Source organism: Larus michahellis, chromosome 2, assembly GCF_964199755.1.
Source record: "Larus michahellis chromosome 2, bLarMic1.1, whole genome shotgun sequence".
Classification (NCBI taxonomy): domain Eukaryota; kingdom Metazoa; phylum Chordata; class Aves; order Charadriiformes; family Laridae; genus Larus; species Larus michahellis.
The window spans coordinates 169,793,407-169,815,129 of NC_133897.1; the positions used below are offsets into that span (position 1 = coordinate 169,793,407).

General features: G+C 66.4%; 2 protein-coding genes across 2 annotated transcripts; both read left to right on the top strand.

The window, feature by feature from the left end:
* Positions 1–195: 195 nt before the first annotated feature.
* Positions 196–13,922, top strand: MAF1 (MAF1 homolog, negative regulator of RNA polymerase III). The gene is made up of 8 exons (XM_074578111.1): positions 196–508; positions 3,899–4,037; positions 6,220–6,348; positions 8,393–8,558; positions 10,405–10,526; positions 10,847–10,966; positions 11,533–11,652; positions 12,405–13,922. Exons 2-8 carry the CDS (start codon positions 3,955–3,957, stop codon positions 12,424–12,426), a joined length of 762 nt encoding a protein of 253 aa, XP_074434212.1. The 5' UTR covers positions 196–508; positions 3,899–3,954; the 3' UTR covers positions 12,427–13,922.
* A 1,335-nt stretch (positions 13,923–15,257) lies between these two features.
* On the top strand, positions 15,258–20,853 carry HGH1 (HGH1 homolog). Its single transcript, XM_074578103.1, has 7 exons — positions 15,258–15,387; positions 16,117–16,661; positions 16,734–16,834; positions 18,952–19,050; positions 19,142–19,233; positions 20,303–20,425; positions 20,515–20,853. The coding sequence occupies exons 1-7, from the start codon at positions 15,262–15,264 to the stop codon at positions 20,686–20,688; spliced, it is 1,260 nt and encodes a 419-aa protein (XP_074434204.1). The 5' UTR covers positions 15,258–15,261; the 3' UTR covers positions 20,689–20,853.
* The last annotated feature ends 870 nt before the right edge of the window (positions 20,854–21,723 follow it).

Genomic DNA, 21,723 nt, shown 5'->3' on the forward strand with positions numbered 1-21,723 from the left:
TGACAGCCGCTCCCCCCGTCTTTGTCCCCGGCAGCCAATCAGAACGACGAGCTCTCGGGCCTGCGGGAGGGGCCTCAGGTCCTTCCCCGCGGAGGGCGGGCGCACAGCCCTGATTGACGTCTCTCTCAGCCAACGGAAGGCGGTATCGGCGGTGATGGCCAGCGCCGCCAGCCAATGGAAAGGAGCGGGGCTGTCAGCCGCCGCTCGGGTGGGGCCTGGCCGCTTGTTGTCGTCCGGTGCCGGAGGAGACAGTCGCCAGCTTGCCCGCTCGTTCACCCCCGGGGGACTCGTAGGTCTCGCTCAGCCGCTCGCTCCGTCCCGAGCCGTCGGGGCCATGTCGCGGTCGGCGGAGGCCCGGTGGGCCGGCGCCAGGCGGCGGACGGCGGCCGAGGCGCACTCGCCTTCCTCTAGCTTTCCCCGGAGACGCCTGCCTTTACAAACGCCCCGAGCTTGAAGCCGTTCCTTCACGACGAGGAGGCCCAGCCGGGACCGAGAGCAGGAAACGCCGGTAAGCCCGCTCCCAGCCGCCCCCCCGGTCAGCGACCTTTTGCACGACCGAGGACTACAATTCCCATCATGCACCGCGGCTGACGGGCGCCGGGCAGGAGCGGCTGGGCCGCGCGGAGCATGCTGGGAGCTGTAGTCCTGGCGGGGCGGCGCCTCAGCCAGCCGCGCGGGGCAGGCCGGGAAGGCGCGGCCCTTCCCCGCCGGGCCCTGTCACCTTTAAACGGGTTTGAATTTAACATTAAAACTCGCTGCGGCCTCGGGGGGGTCGCGTCCAGGGCGGGGTGGGCAAGGGCTGTGTGTCCGGATGGAGATGGACGAGGAGTGGTGTCCTGCTGGGCCCAAAACTGCTCAGTGGCTCCATAAATGACAGGGACAGAGGGAGCCGGGGCACCCTCAGCGAGTCTGGGGGTAACACCAGGCTGTGTGGGGCGGTGACACCCCCGAGGGACGGGACACCACTCAGAGGGACCGGGACAGGCTGGAGATCCTCCCGGGGTCCAACCAGGCCCGGTGCAGGGTCCTGCCCCGGGGTGGGGGCAGCCCCCGGTGCCAGCCCAGGCTGGGGGTGGGGGGATGGAGAGCAGCCCTGAGAGAGGGGCTTGGGGGGGGGCTGGGGAGGGGGGAAACGCTGCCCATGAGCCGGCAGCGTGCGCTGGCAGCACAGAAACCCCCCCGCAGCCTGGGCTGCATCCCCAGCAGCGTGGGCAGGGGGGCGAGGGGGGGATTCTGCCCCTCTGCTCCGCTCGGGGGAGACCCCCCTGCAGTGCTGCCTCCAGCCCCGGGGACATCGGGAGGACACAGAGGTGTCGGAGCGGGGGCCGGAGGAGGCCCCGGAGATGCCGGGAGGGCTGGAGCCCCTCTGCTGGGAGGACAGGCTGAGAGAGCTGGGGGGGTTCAGCCTGGAGAAGAGAAGGCTCCGCGGAGACCTTCCAGCCCCTTCCAGGCCCTCAAGGGGCTCCAGGAAAGCTGGGGAGGGACTCTGGAGCAGGGAGGGGAGCCACGGGATGAGGGGGAAGGGTTTTAAACCCAAAGAGGGGAGATTGAGATTAAAAATAAGGCAGAAGTTCTCCATGATGAAGCTGGTGAGCCCCTGGCCCAGGTTGCCCCGAGAAGCTGTGGCTGCCCCATCCCTGGGGGGGTTCAAGGCCAGGTTGGAGGGGGCTCGGAGCCACCTGGGCTGGTGGGAGGTGTCCCTGCCCAGGGCAGGGTGGTGGGACTTGGTGGCCTTTAAAGGTCCCTTCCCACCCAAACCCTTTGGTATTTCTATGAAGTCCGGGGATAAGCTCAGTCTTCCTCCTCGGCCCTGTTTGCTGTGTGCTGAACCAGCCGGGGTGAGGACGGAGACCGAGCCGTGGTTTGCAGGATGAGGTATCTCCAGCCTGGTGTGGAACGGTGTGAGCACCCTGGCCACAACCTTCTCTGCCCTTGCCCCCATGGGCTCCAAGAGATGGATCCTTCCTGCTCCACCGGCAGCAGGAAGGAGGCATCTCTCGGCACCGGTGGCTGTTGGGGTGAGAAAATCCATATCCTGTAAAACTCCCGCTGTGGTGAAGCGATCCTTGGAAGCAGGCTGAGCTTCTGCTCCCTGCAGAGCAAGGGGTCGGGCGCCGGGACAGGTTTCGGCGTCCGAGGGACCTGTTGGCTCACGGTTTCAGAGGAAGATCCGTTGCTCGAGCAGCGCGACTGCTCCGGGTCGGTGTTTTATTGCCGACGCTCGGGTTTCCCGCTGCCTTCTGCATCACTAAAGAGGTGCCGGGGGGCGCTGCCGGCCAGTCCCTGTGCTGGGAGGAGGGAGACATGCTCGCGGCATGCGGCTACCCCAGCAAATATTCCATTTTCTGCCCCTGTACCTTGCGGGTTGGCGTTTGGTTCCCCAATTTTCCCTTCTCCATCTTCCCAAGGCTGTTCCCAAGCCTGTTCCACTCTTCTTTCACTCACAGCAGGAGAGAAAAGGTTGGGTTGTTGCAGGGGCTGCTGCAGAAAGTCCTGGTTTTCCCTGGTGGGGGGGGGGACCTGGTTTTCCCTGAGCTAGACCAGGGGTGACAGCCCAAATATCGGTGCTTTGATACGCTGGGAGGACCCAGAGACCTGCTCGGAAGCGCGTCAGGGTGGTGGGAACTCGCTGTCCATCTGCGCCCGGGGAGGTTCTTTCCCGTTTGGAGGGCTGTCGATCCCTACGGCAGCCAGCATTCGATGCCGAGCGGGGGTTGTGGAGCCGTTTTGTGCTCTCCGGGGTGTGGGAAGAGCTGCTTTCCCAGGCACAGCGCCGGGCGGCTCGGGCTGTTCTCATCGGGGCTGCGGTAAACGCTGAAGCTGCCTCGCAGAGACGGCGTTTACTTTAGCGCTGCTTTGACTTGCGCATCATCGGGTTCAGTCGCGGTTAGAGCATCCCTGGCCCTGCCGCTGTGTCGGTGTCGCGGTCACGCCTGCCGTCCTGAAACCCGAGGGACGGGACTCTTCCTTCTCCGACCCCGCCGTGGTGCCCAGGGTGGGGATGGAAACCTGTCTTCCCCGGGAGGCCTGGAAGGGGCCCTGGCTTCCCGAGAGCCCTGGCATGGCTTCCCGAGAGCCCTGGCATCCCTTCCCCGCCTGTTTACAGCTTCTCCCGTTACACTCCCGGAGAGGCCCCGAGCTGGGGAGGGAGCGTGGGCCGATGCCGTGGCCTTTCCCCATCTGCCCGTCCCCGTCCCCCTGGGGCGATGCTGCCTCATGCCGAAATAGCTGGAGGCCGCCATCCTCCGCACAGCTGGGAAGACCGTTGACCAGTTGACCAACCAGTTAACTAGTCCCGGTGTTGGTCCTGCTCCTGGCCAAGGGCTCTGACAGACCGTGGAGGAGCAGCTCCCCGAGGGGCTGCTGTGCCCACCCCGGCCCCGCCACCGGAGGCCACCCTGCGGCTTGGCCGGGGCGTCCGTCACCCCCAGCCCGCGGCAGAGTGAGTGCCGCACGCTCTTCCCTGGCTTGGAGGGAGAAAAGCCCGGCCAAAAAAAGCCGGTGACCTTCAGCGGCGAGGAGGGAACTCCCTGGCAGAGCACGCTGCCGAAACCTTGGCGAAGCCAGCGATGCGGGCACGGCCCCCGGCACGTGGTGGGTGCTGGCCACGGGTGAGCTCGCTCTGAGTCACCCAGCCATAGCGGCACGGCGGCGCGTGGGACGGGATCAGACAGGAGGTGTGGGTGCTGATCCGGGGCTGTCGTCGCTCTTTTTTTCCCTGCCCGGAGGAGGCGTTGGCTTCCTGACTCTCCCTCTGCGCTGCCTTCGGGGTTTAGAATCCTTGAGGCTGGAAAAGATCCTTGCGATCACCGAGCCCAAGGCCCTGGCGGGGCTGGCAGCTCTGCCCCGCGCCCTCCGGCTTCTCCTTCCCCGCCTGCGATGGTCTCTTCCCTTGCAGGATACGCACACTTTGCGGCAGCCGTTGCACAGGGAATCGCTCCGGAAGCCGAGACGATGAAGCTGTTGGAGAACTCAAGTTTTGAAGCAATAAACTCCCAGCTGACGGTGGAGACGGGAGATGCTCACATCATCGGCAGGTGGGTGTTGCTGCTGCCCGCTCTCCCTCGGGGAAGCGGGGGCTGATTTCCCTCCTTGTCAGCCTCAGAAGGTGTTGGAGTCCGGAAGCATCAGCACTCGGTCCCCGATCCTGCCCAGAGCGGAGGGGAAATTGCTGCTGACACATAGAATCACCGAATGGTTTGGGTGGGAAGGGACCTTTAAAGGCCACCCAGTGCCACCCCGTGCCCTGGGCAGGGACATCTTCAACTAGACCTGGTTGCCCAAAGCCCCGTCCAACCTGGCCTTGAACCCCTCCAGGGATGGGGCAGCCACAGCTTCTCTGGGCAACCTGGGCCAGGGGCTCACCAGCTTCATCATGGAGAATTTCTGCCTTATTTTCAGTCTAAATCTCCCCTCTTTTGGTTTAAAACCCTTCCCCCTCGTCCCGTGGCTCCCCTCCCTGCTCCAGAGTCCCTCCCCAGCTTTCCCGGAGCCCCTTGAGGGCCTGGAAGGGGCTGGAAGGTCTCCGCGGAGCCTTCTCTTCTCCGGGCTGAACCCCCCCAGCTCTCTCAGCCTGTCCTCCCAGCAGAGGGGCTCCAGCCCTCCCGGCATCTCCGGGGCCTCCTCTGGCCCCGCTCCGACACCTCCGTGTCCTCCCGATGTCCCCGGGGCTGGAGGCAGCACTGCAGGGGGGTCTCCCCCGAGCGGAGCAGAGGGGCAGAATCCCCCCCTCGCCCCCCTGCCCACGCTGCTGGGGATGCAGCCCAGGCTGCGGGGGGGTTTCTGTGCTGCCAGCGCACGGTGCCGGCTCACTTTGTCACCTACAACTGCTCTGCTCTTGCAGCTGGGGGACCTCCCAGTCACCCAGAGAAGCTTTTCAGGTGCCTGTGAGGGGGTCCTTTGGCCGCTCTGCGAGCATCGGTGCTGAGGGCGGCAGCGAGAGCTCCTTCTGCTGGGCCGGCCGCGAGGGAGTTGGTCCTTCGCCAGCTCTGGACCTATTTTTGGCCCTGGCTGAAGGGCTCCTTTTCGGGCGTGCTGCTGGCAGGGGCTCGGCCGGCTGCGCTGAGACAGGACACCGCGGCGGCGAGGCACAATTTCTGCCTCTGCGCTGAGCTTCCCGAGCTGGCGGCGAGGCAGCCCGCACGGGGGGAGCTTCTTGGGGTGGCTCTGATGTCCCTGGAGGAGCAGTTCAGCTCCGCCAGCCTCCTCTGGGCCTCCCTGGCGTAAATATCTGTATCTCCACGCAGGCGTGTGTGCACAGCGGGGAACAGCCCCAGGGACCGGGCCGGGCCGGGGGGACCCGCTGGGAACCAGCTCTGCGGGGAGACCTGGGAGTCCTGGGGGACACCAAGTTGCCCGGGGGCCGGCGACGTGCCCTCGTGGCCGACGCGGCCAACGGTCTCCTGGGGGGCACGGAGCAGAGCGTGGCCGGCAGGCGGGGGGAGGTTCATCCTCCCGCTCTGCTCTGCCCTGCCCTGGGGGGGCCACAGCTGGAGCACTGGGGCCGGTGCTGGGCCCCCCAGTTGCGGCGGGACGGGGAACTGCTGGGGAGAGTCCGGCGGGGGCCGCGAGGATGACGAGGGCCGGGAGCGTCTCTGTGCTGAGGAAGGGCCGAGGGATTTGGGTCTCTTCAGCCTGGAAAAAAGACGAGCGAGGGGGGGTCTCGTCAGCGCCGATAAAGCGGGGGGGCGGCAAGGGGGGGGCGGCAGCGGGACGGGGCCGGGCTCTTCCCGGTGGTGCCCGGGGCCGGGACGAGGGGCAACGGGCACAAACCGGGACACGGGAAACGCCAAAAAAAGGAGGAAAAAGGTCTTTGGGGCGAGGGCAGCAGAGAGGTGTGGGGTCTCCGTCTCTGGAGATCTTCCAAACCCGCCTGGACGCACCCAACCTGCTCCGGGTGACCCCGCTGCCGCCGGGGCTGGGATAGGGGGGTCTCTGAAGGTCCCTCCGAACCCTAAAATCCTGGGATTCTGTGATTCTGTGCATACATCCGTGTCAATAAACGGGTTTGTGGCAGCCCCGCTTGCCTTGTGCAGAGCAAAGACCAGATGGTGTAGGGAAGGTCGCTCCTGGGCACCGGAGATGCTTTGTCCGTGCTGCCACCTCGTCCAAATCCCTCCCCGCCACCACGGCACTGGGCCAGAACCTTCGCGGTGTTGGTGGCCACGTCCTGCCGGTGGCTGGGCTGGCCTCAGGCGCGGTGCCGCGTTGTCTCCGCAGGATTGAGAGCTACTCGTGCAAGATGGCTGGCGACGACAAGCACATGTTCAAGCAGTTCTGCCAGGAGGGCCAGCCCCATGTCCTGGAGGCCCTCTCGCCTCCTCAGACCACGGGCATCAGCCCCAGCAGGTACCACAGGCTGGGGGGGTCGGTGTCTGCCGTGCTCTGGACCACCGGCAGCGGCGTGTCTGGGGGCGGGGGGTCGGGATTCACGGAAGGAACGACCCTTGGTCGGTGGTTGGTCTCATTTCTGTGGCCTGGGCTGGCTGCTCGGGTTGTTTATAGGTAGGAACGTGGGATCGTTGAGGTTGGAAGGGACCTTTCAGACCATGGAGTCCAACCATCCGCCCAGCGCTGCCAAACCCAGCGCTACCCCGCGTCCCTCAGCGCCGCGTCTGCCCGGCTTTTCCATCCCTCCGGGGATGGCAACTCCCCCACTGCCCTGGGCAGCCTCTTCCAACGCCCGACAGCCCTTTCCATGAAGGAATTTTCCCCAATATCCATCCTAAACCTGCCCTGGCGCAACTGGAGGCCGTTCCCTCTTGTCCCGTGGCCTGTTCCTTGGGAGAAGAGCCCGACCCCCCCTGGCTGCCCCCTCCTTTCAGGGAGCTGCGGAGAGCGAGAAGGTCTCCCCTCGGCCCCCTTTTCTCCAGGCTGAACACCCCCAGCTCCCTCAGCCGCTCCTCACAAGTTCTCCAGACCCTTCTCCTCCTTCTCCAGCCCCCTCGCCACCTCCGTTGCCCTTCTCTGGCCACGCTCCAGCACCTCAGTGTCGTTTCTTTTGGACGAGGGAAAGGCTGTGGACATCGTCTACCTAGGCTTTCGAAAAGCATTTGACACTGTCCCCCATAGAATTCTCATGGAAAAACTCGTACGCTCATCCAGGCCATGAGCATACGATCTGCTGGATCAAGCACTGGCTGGATGGTCCCAAAGAGTGGTGGTCAATGGAGTTAGCTCCAGCTGGCGGCCGGTCACAAGTGGTGTCCCTCAGGGCTCAGTGTTGGGACCATTTCTGTTTAACACCTTTACTGACAACCTTGATAAGGACATAGAGCGTGTCATCAGCAAGTTTGCAGATGACACGAAGCTCAGCGGGAGCGTTGATCTGCATGAGGACAGGGAGGCTCTACAGAGAGACTTGGATAGGTTGGACCGATGGGCCAACGCCAACGGTACGAGCTTCAACAAGGCCAAGTGCCGGGTCCTGCACTTGGGCCACAACAACCCCATGGACACGACAGGCCTGGGGCAGTGTGGCTGGAGAGCTGCCCGGCGGAAAAGGACCTGGGGGTTCCAATTGACACGCAGCCGAACGTGAGCCAGCAGTGTGCCCAGGTGGCCGAGAGGGCCAATGGCATCCTGGCTTGTATTAGAAATGGTGTGACCAGCAGAAGGAGGGAGGCGATTGTCCCCCTGTGCTCAGCACTGGTGAGGCCACCCCTTGAGTCTTGTGTCCGGTTCTGGGCACCTCAACACGAGAGAGATCTCGAGGTGCTGGAGCGAGGGCAGAGGAGGGCACCGAAGGTGGTGAAGGGCCTGGAGAATAAATCTGATGAGGAGCGATGGAAGGAGCTGGGACTGTTTAGTGTGAGGAAGAGGAGGCTGAGGGGAGACCTCATCACGCTCTACAGCTACTTGAAAGGCCGTTGTAGAGAGGTTGGGGCTGGTCTCTTCTCACGGGTCACCAGCGACAGAACACGAGGGAGTGGGTTCAAGCTGCAGCAGGGGAGGTTCAGGCTGGACATGAGGAAGAAATTCTTCCCAGACAGAGTGGTCGGACACGGGAACGGGCTGCCCGGGGAGGTGGTGGAGTCGCCATCCCTGAAGGTGTTTAAGAGCCGTTTCCACGTGGTGGGGGGGGATGTGGTGCAGGGGAGAACTCTGGAGAGCGGGGCTGATGGTTGGACTCGATGATCCCGAGGGTCTTTTCCAACCTGAATGACTCCATGGTTCTGTAGTGCGGGGCCCAGAACTGGACGCAGCCCTCGAGGTGGGGCCTCCCCAGTGCCCAGTACAGGGGGATGGTCACTGCCCCAGCCCTGCTGGCCACACTGCTGCTGATACAAGCCAGGATGCTGTTTGCCGCCTTGGCCACCGGGGCACACTGCTGGCTCCGTGTTGGCCCCGACCGTGCCGGTGACAGCGCTGACCCTGCCGTTCTGCCCCTCAGGCTGGGTAAGAGTCAGAGCGGGGACGAAGAGGGACCCCTGAGCGACAAGTGCAGCCGCAAGACCCTCTTCTACCTGATAGCCACGCTCAACGAGTCCTTCCGCCCGGACTACGACTTCAGCGCCGCCAAGAGCCACGAGTTCAGCCGGGAGCCAAGCCTCAACTGGGTACGTTGGCGGGTCCTGCAGCCCTGCGCGGGGGGCCCTGCCCTGCCTTCTCTCCGGGAAGAGGAGGCAGCCGGGATGCGGTGGGGGGTGTCCGCTTCTCCGGGGAGCCCCCCCCAGCGCTGCTGCGAGCCCAGGTAACCCTCCCCAGGGCATTCCTCGCTCCCTCCTCCGTTGGCAGCCCGAGGATGAGGCAGTCCCCATCCTTCCTGGGAAGAGGTTTTTGGGGTGCCTGTTCCAACAGACATCCCGGGGTGTTTTCCTTCGGCAGCAGCCTTGCTCTTTGCTCTTCGTGAGCGGGGTTTTCCGTGCCAGCCGCGGTTCAGCCGCTCTTTCCCGGGGCAGGTGTTTGGAGGATGGAAGGGTGAGGGAAGCGCTGGTGGCTTGAGTCCTCCCTGCAGGGCACTGCCCGCTCTGCTGCCGCTGCCTTCAAAGAAGAAGAGAGAGAATTCACACAATCCCAGAGTTGTAGGGTTGGAGGGACCTCGGGAGACCACCCAGTGCCACCCCCCGCCAGAGCAGGGGCGCCCAGAGCAGGTCGGATGCGTCCAGGCGGGTTTGGGATGTCTCCGGAGACGGAGACTCCACACCTCTCTGGGCAGCCTGTGCCAGGGCTCTGCCGCCCTCACAGCAAAGAAGTTCCTCCTCATGTTGGGATGGAACTTCCCATGGTCACGTTTGTGCCCGTTACCCCTTGTCCTGTCCCCGGGCACCACCGAGAAGCGCCTGGCACCATCCTCCTGACACCCCCCTTGAAGTATTTATCAGTGTTGATAAGACCCCCCCTCAGCCATCTCTTTTCCAGCCTGAAGAGACCCCAAATCCCTCATCCTTTCCTCATAGGAGAGGTGTTCCAGCCCCTCAGCATCTTGGTAGCCCTAATTCATAGAGAATTGTCCAGGTTGGAAGGGACCTTTCAGACCATGGAGTCCAACCATCCGCCCAGCGCTGCCAAACCCACCGCTACCCCGCGTCCCTCAGCGCCGCGTCTGCCCGGCTTTTCCATCCCTCCGGGGATGGCGACTCCCCCACTGCCCTGGGCAGCCTCTTCCAACGCCCGACAGCCCTTTCCATGAAGGAATTTTCCCCAATATCCATCCTAAACCTGCCCTGGCGCAACTGGAGGCCGTTCCCTCTTGTCCCGTGGCCTGTTCCTTGGGAGAAGAGCCCGACCCCCCCTGGCTGCCCCCTCCTTTCAGGGAGCTGCAGAGAGCGAGAAGGTCTCCCCTCGGCCCCCTTTTCTCCAGGCTGAACACCCCCAGCTCCCTCAGCCGCTCCTCACAAGTTCTCCAGACCCTTCTCCTCCTTCTCCAGCCCCCTCGCCACCTCCGTTGCCCTCCGTCCCTGTGCCCGCCGTGCTGGTGGCCGGACGCTGCTTTCCCTGGCGCCGGAGTCGGGGTGGCTCTGCAGGGCCTCCGGGCTCCTCTCCAAGCTCGCTGTCCCTCCCGGCAGGTCCCAGAGCCTCCGTCCGTCTGTCTGGCGGCTGCCCGGCGAGGCTGCCCTTCTCAAGGCGGCAGATGGAGCAAGAAACGTCCTCTCTGACTGGGAAAAATTGCTCCGTTTGCTCCAGGGAAGCCCCCATGCTCTTTGCTGGGAGAGGTTTGGGCTGTGCACGCCCCAGAGATCCTCTGATGGGTTTTCTCTCCCCAGCCGTGTCGCCTCCCTGCTGCCCGACCCCGTGCTCCCACCCCGGGTGCGCCGAACGAGCCCGGCGGTGCCTGGCCGTCTCGTTTCTGTCCCTCCATGGTCATTGTCGGGCTCCGGCGTCCCCTCTCGCTGGAGGAGGGCTGGGGAGGAGGGCAGAGAGCGGCCCCCTGCTCCTCTCACGGGCCCTGCCGGCTCTCTCTAGGTGGTGAACGCCGTCAACTGCAGCCTCTTCTCTGCCGTCCGGGAAGATTTCAACGCCCTGAAGCCCCACTTGTGGGATGCTGTCGACGAGGAGATCTGTCTTTCCGAGTGTGACATCTACAGGTAACGGGACAAGCGCTTGCCCCCGGGGCTGGATCCCGGCCACTTTTCGCCCACGCCATGAGAACCAGAGTTATTTTTCGATAAAAGGTTGCGTTTTGGTGTGCTGGAGCGGGGCAGGGTGTCTCCTCACCGGAGCTGGCTGGCTCCCGGCTCCCTGCCGCTGCTGTCCCCTTCCAGGCGGAACTTCCACGCCGAGGCGGCTCCCGGCTCGCCCAGTCTCCCCATTCCGTCCCCCCAACACGCAGCTGGGATGAGAACGGGGTTGCCGCTGGGAGCGGAGCGCGGCGCAGCGTTTCTCATGCCTCCCTTTGCTGTTGCAGCTACAACCCCGACCTGGATTCGGACCCCTTTGGAGAGGACGGCAGCCTCTGGTCCTTCAACTACTTCTTCTACAACAAGAGGCTGAAGAGGATCGTCTTTTTTACCTGTCGTTCCATCAGGTCAGGCCACGTGACGCAGAATCCTGGAACGGTTTGGGTGGGAAGGGACCTTAAAGGCCACCCAGTGCCACCCCCTGCCCTGGGCAGGGCCACCTCCCACCAGCCCAGGTGGCTCCGAGCCCCCTCCAACCTGGCCTTGAACCCCTCCAGGGATGGGGCAGCCACAGCTTCTCTGGGCACCCTGGGCCAGGGGCTCACCAGCTTCATCGTGGAGAATTTCTGCCTTATTTTTAATCTCAATCTCCCCTCTTTTGGTTTAAAACCCTTCCCCCTCGTCCCGTGGCTCCCCTCCCTGCTCCAGAGTCCCTCCCCAGCTTTCCCGGAGCCCCTTGAGGGGCTGGAAGGTCTCCCCGGAGCCTTCTCTTCTGACACCGGGGAGCAGTAACTCCTTGGGGGGCACTGCCCCAGCCAGCCCCTCATTCCCATGGGCTCCGTTTGGATGCAGAGGAGGCTCTCGGCAGGGACCTGCGCCCACGGGAGAGAGGAGCAGGATCTCCCCTACAGCCGCCCCGTTGCGGGGGTTGCCAGTGGGGTGCTAACGTTGCGCTGCCCCTTTTTCCCCCCAGCGGCTACGCGTACACGCGCTCGGAAGCCGGCAATGAGCTGGACATGGATCTGGGTGAAGAGGACACGGAGGAGAACAGGGATGGCGGCGACACGGAGAGCGGCAGCATCGAGGAGGAGAGGTGGGTGAGCTCCGCGCTCCCAGGAGAGAGGGGCTCCAGCTCCCGTGGGTGCAGCAGGACGAGGGTCCCGGCCTGAACTTTCTGCTCCTCTGCCTCGGGAACGTGGCTGGGAGCTCGGTGGGGATGAGCCGCTCTCGCATGGAATCATGGAATGGCCCAGGTTGGAAAAGGCCTTTCAGACCATGGAGTCCAACCATCCGCCCAGCGCTGCCAAACCCACCGCTACCCCGCGTCCCTCAGCGCCGCGTCTGCCCGGCTTTTCCATCCCTCCGGGGATGGCGACTCCCCCACTGCCCTGGGCAGCCTCTTCCAACGCCCGACAGCCCTTTCCATGGAGGAATTTTCCCCAATATCCATCCTAAACCTGCCCTGGCGCAACGTGAGGCCGTTCCCTCTTGTCCCGTGGCCTGTTCCTTGGGAGAAGAGCCCGACCCCCCCCTGGCTGCCCCCTCCTTTCAGGGAGCTGCGGAGAGCGAGAAGGTCTCCCCTCGGCCCCCTTTTCTCCAGGCTGAACACCCCCAGCTCCCTCAGCCGCTCCTCACAAGTTCTCCAGACCCTTCTCTCTCCAGCCCCCTCGCCAGCTCCGTTGCCCTTCTCCGGACCCGCTCCGGCACCTCGCTGACTATTTTGTAGTGAGGGGCCCAAACCTGGACGCGGTGAGGGGCTCCCGCTGTGCCCCCCGCTCCCCCTCTGCCTCCTCCCGTCCCCGCAGGGGCTCAGGACGGTAACGCCGCCCGTTTTCTTTCTTGCAGGTTGCAAGTTATCTGCATGTGAGCTCCCGCCGTCGCTCCGAGCTGCCCAGCAGCACCGAACCACCCTCCCGCCCGCGTCCCGCGGCCACCCTCAGCCCCCCGTCCGCCCCCGCCCCCCCGGCGTCGCTCTGCCCGACTCATACACTGGAGAACCCCCCGGCATCTCGGAGCAGGACGGACTGAAAGCCGCCGCCGTGTCCTGGCCGAAGGCAACGTCGCCTGGTTTTGGTGCTGCTGGCCACCCTGCCCTTGCCCCGGGCCCGTGGCCGCCGGGGCTGGCCGGACAGCGGTGCGAGGAGCTCCGAGAAGCTTTGCTGCACTTTATCGCTTCATCTCCTTTGGCTGCACTGACCCGCAAACTCCTCGGCGGCGCCGAAGCCGGGCTGGATTTTTTTTTTTTCTTCCCCCCCCCTTCCTCGAGCACTTTTTCTGGACTGGTTGTGACCCAGCCAACGCCGTCCGTCCGCCAGCGGCAGCAGCGGGGGGGGGACACGGACGCCTCTGCCCGGCCCCCTACGCAGGCAGCGACTGTTGGACCCCCCCCACGGACTGTCCTCGCCTTCCCCGGAGAAGCGTCCGTTTGTTTCACAGAGGTTTGCTTTGCTCTTGCCGCCCCCCCGCCCCCAGTGGGGTATTTTTTTGTTGTTGTTGTTTTTTCTTCTTTGCTGTTGTTGTTTGGTTTTTGTTTTTTTTTTTTCTTTTTCTTTTTTCACCTTTGCTGGGGGGTTGCCGGCGTCCCGCGCGGGGCTGGGGGTGGGGGGTGTCCCACCGAGCGGCCCTGCGGGGGGGGGTCGCTGGACCCGGCGCCTCACCCCCCCCATCCTTTTCTTTGGGGTTTTATTCAAACCGCAGCTGACTTTTGGCACCCCCCGCCCCGCCGGGGGCCGAGCGGCTTTCGGAGGGGGCTGGCCGGGGCCGTGGAGTGGATGCGCCGTGGCTGGAGACTCCCGTCGCCCCCGGGGGGGCTTTACTGGGGGGCTTCCCGCGTCCCCAGGGCTTGGCGGGAGGCAAGAGGCTCCCGGGGGATGGTGCAGACCCCGCTCCAGCCTCCGGCAGGGCCTTGGGATGCAGAGGGAAAGCAGACGGATGGACAGATGGACCCCCCTTGCCTTCCCCCCCAGCTCCTAAGGTGGCAGAGGTGGGCGCCGGCAGCAGCGCGGTGTTCCCGGCAGCAGCGCGGCGTTCCCGGTGGCAGCTCCCCCCGTGACTCTCTGGAAGCCGGGTTTGAAGTTGGAGTTTGTTTCCTCCTCGCTCTGCAGGACGGACCTGAGCCCCCGCCGCCACCCGGGGAGGGCTCTGCCTTCGCCTCCCATCCCGCCGGCCCCCTTTTTTCCCCCCGCCGGGACCCTCGCTCCTCCCCACTGCCCCCCGGGCCGGGGGCTGGAGCAGGATTTGGCCCCGTCCCGTCCCCGCCGTCGTTCCTCGCTGCTGTGGCTGCCTGCCCCGCGCCGCCCCCGGCGGGGAGCTGGACTTCGCGGCGTAGCCATGTAGCCTCGCGCCAATAAAGGTTTTCTGTCACTCGCCAGCCCCTTCCTTGGGGGTCCCCGCGGCCCCCGGGGGTGACGTGGGGCTGCAGGGGGGTCCCCGGGGGGGGTTGTCTTCTGGGTTCCCCACGTGGCCCCCTGCAGCGGAGCCCGGCCCGGGAAGGGCCGTGGAGCTGGAGGGGCTCAGCGCCTCTCCCAGCCCCCGCTGTTGGTTGTCTGGTGCGAAGGGGGGTGGCCCCCTCCCCCTGGGCCAGCAGGGGGCTTTGGGTTTGGGTTTAGAAGCGCCAGATTTGTGGTATTTCACCGAAAGTTTCAGTGTTTGTTTCCCCCGCCGTCCCCTCCCGAGCGGCGGCCGCGGGCTCCCCCACTCCCTGCGTCTCGTCTTCGCTCCGGTTACCGCTTTACCTTCTGTTTTGTCGCTTTATCCTTTATTTTACTGTTTTATCCTCTGTTTTATCCTCTCTGGAATCAGATTTCAGGGCGTTTTGGCTCTTGGCTTGCTGGATGCTTTGTCGCGTTTGGCCGAGCCGCTTTCATTTCAAGATGATTTCTTGGATTTCCAACCCGCCGTTCCCCTTGCTGTTCCCGGCTGCCCTTGTCTCCAGAAATCCCAGCTCCGGCACCGCGCTGCAGCCCACCGGGAACGCCGGGCTGGGGCAACTGGCCGGAGACGGGCTCGTGCCATCAGCTGTTGGATACCCCCAGCCTCAAAAGTCGCTTTTTTTTATGGTATTAAACAACTTCTGGCAAGTTTTCTCCTCCCCGGGGCGGGATGGAGCCCCCGAGGAGGAGGCGAGGCGGCCGTCGCGCCGGGGTTGAAGCTCTCGTTAGAGCGGGACGCTAATGAGCCGTGCTGCAGCACGGGCACACCTGGGTTCTGCCGAACTCCGCGTCGGAGCGGCAGAGCCGCGGGGAAGCAGAGCTGAGGAGGGGCTTGGAATGATGGCCGCTAACGAAGCGCGGCCACGCTGACGAGCACAGGGAGCTCCGGCACCCCCCGAAACCTGGGGTCTTCCAACCCCACCTCCCCCTGCCCGGGAAAGGGCTTTTCCTGGAGAAGTGACTCCGCTGTCGGAGCCCTGAAGAGCGAGTGGGCGCTTCAGCGGCGATGCCGTGGCTGGTGCCGGGCGCTCCAGCGCCATTCCTGCGTCCTCCTTCCCTTCTCCCAAGGAACAGGCCATGGGACAAGAGGGAACGGCCTCCAGTTGCGCCAGGGCAGGTTTAGGATGGATATTGGGGAAAATTCCTTCATGGAAAGGGCTGTCGGGCGTTGGAAGAGGCTGCCCAGGGCAGTGGGGGAGTCGCCATCCCCAGAGGGATGGAAAAGCCGGGCAGACGCGGCGCTGAGGGACGCGGGGTAGCGGTTGGACTCCATGATCTTGAAGATCTTTTCCACCCTCCGCGATTCCCTGATCCCACGTGAGCAGCCGTCAGGGCGACCCAGTAAACCCACCGCAGCCACGGGCCTCCCGGTGGCCGTGGGCCCCTGGCTGTGGCCGGTGAGCTGAGCTCTGGGCTCCCGCTGGTCCCGGGGCGGGGGCCGCGGCTCTGCCCCTGTCCTGGAAGGGGGAATGGGGGCTCCGGGGGTCCCAGGGCTCCTCTGGACAAAGGTGGGGGCCGGGACTGGGGCAGGACCTCGCTGCTGGTTCCGTGGGTTGGGTGGGCAGCTGGTGGGTGGTTGGTTCTCCTGGGGGGCTTGGGGACGGTGGGCATCTCCTGGGGGGCTGGTGTGCTTGTTCTGGGGGGCTGGTGGGTGGTGGGCTTGTCCTGGGGGGCTTGGGGACGGTGGGCATCTCCTGGGGGGCTGGTGAGATTCTGGGGGTGGTGGCCTTCTCCTGGGGGGCTGGTGGGTTCCTCCTGGGGGGCTTGGAGGTGATGGGCATCTCCTGGCAGGCAGGCCAGGGGTGGCCCTCCCACCCGCGTCCCTCCCCCCCCCCCCCCCCCCCCATCCTCCCATGGACACCGCTGTCCCTTCCCACCACCCGTGTCCCTCCCCACCACCCACCCACGGACCCCCGCGTCCCTTCCGCTCGCACTAGGACCGGGCGGCGCCGCAGGGCCGGGGGGGCGGAGCCTAGCCGGGGCGTGGGCGTGGCGGCGCAGGGTCGGGCGGCCCCTCCCCTTTCCCAGCATCCCATTCTCCGCTGGTCCCTCCCACTTTGTCGGCTGCTCCGCAGCCGATTGGCTGCTCCCCGCCCGCGGGGCGCTCATTGGCTGCCGGTTGCCAGGTGACGCCCGCCATCTTAGAGGCGGCAGTCATGGCGGCGGAGGAGGCGGCGGTGGAGGCGGCCATGGCGGAGCTGGCCGCGCTGCTGGCCCCGGCGGCGGGCGAGGCGGCGCGGGCGGGCGCGGCGGAGGCGGCCCTGGCTCTCTCGGGGAGCCCGGCGGGGCGGCGGCTGCTGGCGGGGCGGCCCGCCGCCCTGTCGGCCTTGCTGGAGCTGGCGGCGGGGCCCGGCCCGCCGGCCGCCCGCCATGCCCAGGCCTGTCTGGTGAACGTCTCGGCCGAGCCGGCGGCCCGCGGGCCGCTGCTGGCCGCGCTGCCGGCCCTGCTGGGGCTGCTGCCGGGCGGGCCGGCCTGCGGGGTGCTGGCCAACCTCTGCCGGGAGCGCGGCGCGGCCCGGCGGGTGCTGCGGGGGCTGCGGGAGCGCGGCTGCGGGCTGGCGCCGCTCCTCCAGGCCCTCGGCGAGCCCCGGCCGCCGCCGCAGCTCGGGCCGCTGCTCTGTAACCTCAGCCAGCTGCCCGAGGGCCGCCGCGGGCTCCTCGACCGCTCCCGGTACGGCTGCGAGGTGAGCGCGGGGCGGGGGGGGGATGTCCCCGGCCCGGTGTGACCGTCCCCCTCCCGCAGGTGCTCGGTGCAGCGGCTGCTGCCCTTCACGCAGTATAAGGACTCCACCGTCCATCGCCGGGGCGTCGTGGGGGCTCTCAGGAACTGCTGCTTCGAGTACGGTGAGAGCCCCCGGCCCAGCTGCCCAGCCCCGCGTTGGCCTGCGGCACTGGCTACCGGACTGCCAGCCAGCTGGCCCACCCTGCCAGCGCTGCCGGGAGCCGGCTCTTGGCCGGGAAGGACGGGGGGGAGCCGGCTCTTGGCGGGGAGGGACCTCGCTTCCTTCCTAGCAGCCGGCGTGGTGCTGCGTTTGAGGCCGGTGGCCAAAGCAGTGCCAGGGCTGGGGTTTAGCCGGTGGTTTAGCCAACACCGAGCCACGCTCACGCAGCGTCAAGGCCTTGTTTGTAAGGCGGGGGGTGGGCAGGAGACAGGGGGGACGCAGCCGGGACAGCTGACCCACGTGGAGCAGAAGGATCAGAGAATCCCAGGTTGGAAGGGACCCCAAGGATCGCTTGCTCCAACCTTCCTCGGCAAAGCGCGGTCTGGACAAGGGTGGCCCAGCCCCCTGGCCGGCTGGATCTTAAATGTGCCCAGTATTGGGGAATCCACCGCTTCCCTGGGGAGGTTATTCCAATGGCTGATGGGTCTCAGCGTGAAAAATCTTGGATCCAGTCGGGATCTCCCCGGGAGTAACTCGTACCCCATCACCCTTCGTCTTTTCCGCGTGGCTCCTTGTGAAAAGGGAGTCTCCATCCACCCGCTTCTCCCAGCCTTCCCAGTCCTTGGATCATCTTGGTGGCCCTTCCCCGGCCCCTCTCCAGCCTGGCCACGGCTTTTTTGCGTCGCGGGGACCAAAACTGAGCCCCGTGTTCCAGGCGCGGCCCGGCCAGCGCTGAGCGGAGGGGGATAACGATTCTTTCTCTCTGTCGGTGATGCCGCCGCCACCCCCCCGGTGGGTTCTTTGCCACAACAGCTCACTGTTTGCCCACGTGGAGCTTGTTGTCCCCAGGTCCCTTTCCCCAGATCTTCTCCCCAGCCGGGTCGATGCCAGTCTGTGCCGCAGTCTGGGATTATGTTTTCCCAGGTGCGAGACTTGTCCTTGTGGAACTCCATAAGGTTGTTGTTACCCGGCTCTTCCAGCCCATCCAGGGCTTCCTGCAGGGCGGCTCTGCCTTCCCGAGCGTCCGCGTCCCCTGCTCCGTTTGGTGTCACCAGCAAATTCCGTCGGGGCACGCTCGATCCCGTCACCCAGCTCGCTTAGGAAGCCGTTAAACCACCTTGTGCCCGGTATCGCTCCCGGGGGGACCCCGCTAGCGACCGGTTGCCAGTCTGAGACACAGCTGTTGACCACCCCCATCCCCCTCCGCCACGCAGACCCTCCTCTGGCCCCAGACGCGTGTCCCGTCCCTCCGGGTCACCGTCAGCTCTAAACCGGGGCTGGGGGGGGGGGCCCGAAGTGGGCGTTGTGTGGGGCAGGCTGGGCACGGGGCTGTGCCGAGCCGGCAGAGCCTTTGCAGCGCTTGGGGCTTCCCTGGTGGTGGTTTGGGTGGGTTTTTTCCCCTTCGCTTACTAAACTAAGGCCCCACCCGGAATAGCGTGTCCAGGTGTGGGACCCTCACGACTAGAAAGACACTGAGGTGCCGGAGCGGGTCCGGAGAAGGGCAACGGAGGTGACGAGGGGGCTGGAGAAGGAGGAGAAGGGTCTGGAGAACTTGTGAGGAGCGGCCGAGGGAGCTGGGGGTGTTCAGCCTGGAGAAAAGGGGGCCGAGGGGAGACCTTCTCGCTCTCCGCAGCTCCCTGAAAGGAGGGGGCAGCCAGGGGGGGTCAGGCTCTTCTCCCAAGGAACAGGCCACGGGACAAGAGGGAACGGCCTCCAGTTGCGCCAGGGCAGGTTTAGGATGGATATTGGGGAAAATTCCTTCATGGAAAGGGCTGTCGGGCGTTGGAAGAGGCTGCCCAGGGCAGTGGGGGAGTCGCCATCCCCGGAGGGATGGAAAAGCCGGGCAGACGCGGCGCTGAGGGACGCGGGGTAGCGGTGGGTTTGGCAGCGCTGGGCGGATGGTTGGACTCCATGGTCTGAAAGGTCCCTTCCAACCTGGACCATCCTGTGCTTCTCACTGCCTTTGTCTCCACCCGTGAGCCTTTCTCGGGGGTGGGCGAGCGGCAGGGTGGGGGCTGGCCGCCGCCGCAGGGGACGGGGCTGGCGGCGGTGGCTCCCCTGACCCCGGTCTGTCCCCAGAGGAGCACGAGTGGCTGCTGAGCGAGGAGGTCGACGTCCTGCCCTTCCTCCTCCTGCCTCTGGCCGGCCCCGAGGAGTTCCCCGAGGACGAGATGGAAAGTAAGCGGGTGTCTGAGCGGGTGGGGGGTTTTCGGGGGGCTCTGGCCGTGTGCTCCCCCCCACACACACCCTGAGGCTGCCTCTCCCCCAGGGCTGCCCGTGGACCTGCAGTACCTGCCGCCGGACAAGCAGCGGGAGGAAGAGCCCGACATCAGGAAGATGCTGCTGGAAGCCATCATGCTGGTGGGTCCCTCTGGTGCCGACCGCGGTGGGGCTGAGGCGGGGGGAGCCCGGCTTGGGGGTTCCTGGGAGCAGGAGGGTGCTCGGGGTGGCCCCGGAATGCAGGAGATCCTCAGGGAGGAGTGGTGAGGTCTGGGCCGGGCCAGCAGCGAGGTGGGCTGAAAACAACGGGACCAGAGCGGGGTGGTGAACGAACGGCACCGAGTCTAGTTGGTGGCCAGTGACCACGGTGCACCCTGGGGGCTGACAGGGGTCCAGCCAGCAAATCCCGGAACGGTTTGGGTGGGAAGGGACCTTTAAAGCCCACCCAGTGGCACCCCCTGCCCTGGGCAGGGCCACCTCCCACCAGCCCAGGTTGCCCAAAGCCCCGTCCAACCTGGCCTTGAACCCCCCCAGGGATGGGGCAGCCACAGCTTCTTGGGGCAACCTGGGCCAGGGGCTCACCAGCTTCATCATGGAGAATTTCTGCCTTATTTTTAACCTAAATCTCCCCTCTTTTGGTTTAAAACCCTTCCCCCTCGTCCCGTGGCTCCCCTCCCTGCTCCAGAGTCCCTCCCCAGCTTTCCCGGAGCCCCTTGAGGGCCTGGAAGGGGCTGGAAGGTCTCCGCGGAGCCTTCTCTTCTCCAGGCTGAACCCCCCCAGCTCTCTCAGCCTGTCCTCCCAGCAGAGGGGCTCCAGCCCTCCCGGCATCTCCGGGGCCTCCTCCGGCCCCGCTCCGACGCCTCCGTGTCCTCCCGATGTCCCCGGGGCTGGAGGCAGCACTGCAGGGGGGTCTCCCCCGAGCGGAGCAGAGGGGCAGAATCCCCCCCTCGCCCCCCTGCCCACGCTGCTGGGGATGCAGCCCAGGCTGTGGGGGGTTTCTGTGCTGCCAGCGCACGGTGCCGGCTCATGGGCAGTGTTTCCCCCCTCCCCAGCCCCCCCAAGCCCCTCTCTCAGGGCTGCTCTCCATCCCCCCACCCCGGGCTGGCACTGGGGGCTGCCCCCACCCCGGGGCAGGACCCCCCCATGAGCTGCTCCGGGGTGGGTTTCTGCCCCCACCCCCGCCCACGCTGCTGCTTTCTCCCCGTCCCAGCTCACGGCCACCAAGCCCGGCCGGCGCGTGGTGCGGGAGAAGGGGACGTACCTGGTGCTGCGGGAGCTGCACGGCTGGGAGCGGGAGCCCGACGTCCTGGCCGCCTGCGAGAACCTCATCCAGGTGGGCAGGGGGGGTCCCCGGGGGGGCGGGGAGAGAAGCGGAGGTGGGGGGGGTCCCAGCGCCCTGTCACCCTTCCCTCCCGGGCAAAGGTGCTGATCGGGGACGAGCCGGGGCCGGGGATGGAGAACCTGCTGGAGGTGACGGTCCCCGAGGAGGTGGAGCGGGAGCTGCGGCGGCGGGATCGGGAGGACGAGGAGCGGTGGCGGCGGGAGCGGCGGGAGTCGGGGGGCTCCACGCCGAGCCCCCAGGAGCCGTCGCGGTGAGGGGTGGCCGTGCTCGGCCCATGCCACCCCATGGCTACCGGGGACACGGCCGGCACTGGCCACCATGGCCCCGTCCCTCCCCGACAATGGTGACACGAACGTGGGGTCCTGCGGGGCAGGGCCCCCCCTCGCCTGGCGCAGCTCTGTCGGGGGACAAGGACGAAATGGGGGGGGGGGAGATTGGGGAGGGGGCTGCTGCTCCCTGCCCGGCGCTGTGGGGCTGCCCCACTGCTGGGGGGGGGGCGGGGGGGGGGCTCTCCCGAGGGCTGGGCCCCCCGCAATGTGCCTTGTGAAATAAAAGGTTTCCAGCCCAAAACCGCTGTGCCCTGAGGGGAGGTGGGGGGCTGCGGGCTCTGGCCCCACTGCGGGAGGTGCCCCCCCCTCCATGTATGGGGCACCTGGGGGCCGGGGCAGAGGACCCCTCCCCTTGTTTGGAGCACACTGGGGGGCTGGGACACGGGGGTCCCAGGGTGTTGCCCCACCCCCCCGCCATGCTCCTGTCCCCAGTGGGGGGTGGTGCACGGTCCCCCCATCCCTGTGTGGGGTCCCCAGGGTGCCCCACACTCAGAGGGGGCCGCGTCCTGCCCCAGGTCCCGCTGTGACGTGGGGGGAGACGGGGGGGGGTGGGTGGGTCCCTATCCATGGGACACCCTGGGATGGGGCTGGGGGGGCATGTGCTTGGGTGGGGGGGTCCCCATTTGTGGCACACCCCTGGGTGGGGGTCCCCCCCTGTGACATTGGGCTGGGTGGGGGTCAGGGAGAAGGCTGTGGGGGGGTCCCCACCGTGGGACACCCCTGGGTGGGGGTCCCCCCTGTGGGACGCGCTCGGGTGGGGGTCCCCACTGCAGGACACGCCGGGAGGGGGGGGTGAGGCCGGGGCTGGGGGTGCCCCCGCTCCCTCTGTCCGTGTCAGTCCTGGGCCCAACGCGGCTCCTCGCCGGTGCCCACCGGGACGTCGGCGTCTTCGTGGCAACCCTTGGAGTGCGGCCACCAGCCAGTTCCTCACCCGCGCCGGCAAATCCCTGTCACTGGTGT

What these genes read in the sequence shown, in the direction of transcription:
- HGH1 (XM_074578103.1), top strand. Translation starts at nt 15,262, where the DNA reads ATGATCTTGAAGATCTTTTCCACCCTCCGCGATTCCCTGATCCCACGT. An exon ending in GGGCTCCTCGACCGCTCCCG is followed by an intron (nt 16,662 to 16,733) that starts GTACGGCTGCGA and finishes CCCCTCCCGCAG; the next exon opens with GTGCTCGGTGCAGCGGCTGC. An exon ending in CCCCGAGGACGAGATGGAAA is followed by an intron (nt 19,051 to 19,141) that starts GTAAGCGGGTGT and finishes CCTCTCCCCCAG; the next exon opens with GGCTGCCCGTGGACCTGCAG.
- MAF1 (XM_074578111.1), top strand. Translation starts at nt 3,955, where the DNA reads ATGAAGCTGTTGGAGAACTCAAGTTTTGAAGCAATAAACTCCCAGCTG. An exon ending in GATGCTCACATCATCGGCAG is followed by an intron (nt 4,038 to 6,219) that starts GTGGGTGTTGCT and finishes TTGTCTCCGCAG; the next exon opens with GATTGAGAGCTACTCGTGCA. An exon ending in TCCGAGTGTGACATCTACAG is followed by an intron (nt 10,527 to 10,846) that starts GTAACGGGACAA and finishes TTGCTGTTGCAG; the next exon opens with CTACAACCCCGACCTGGATT.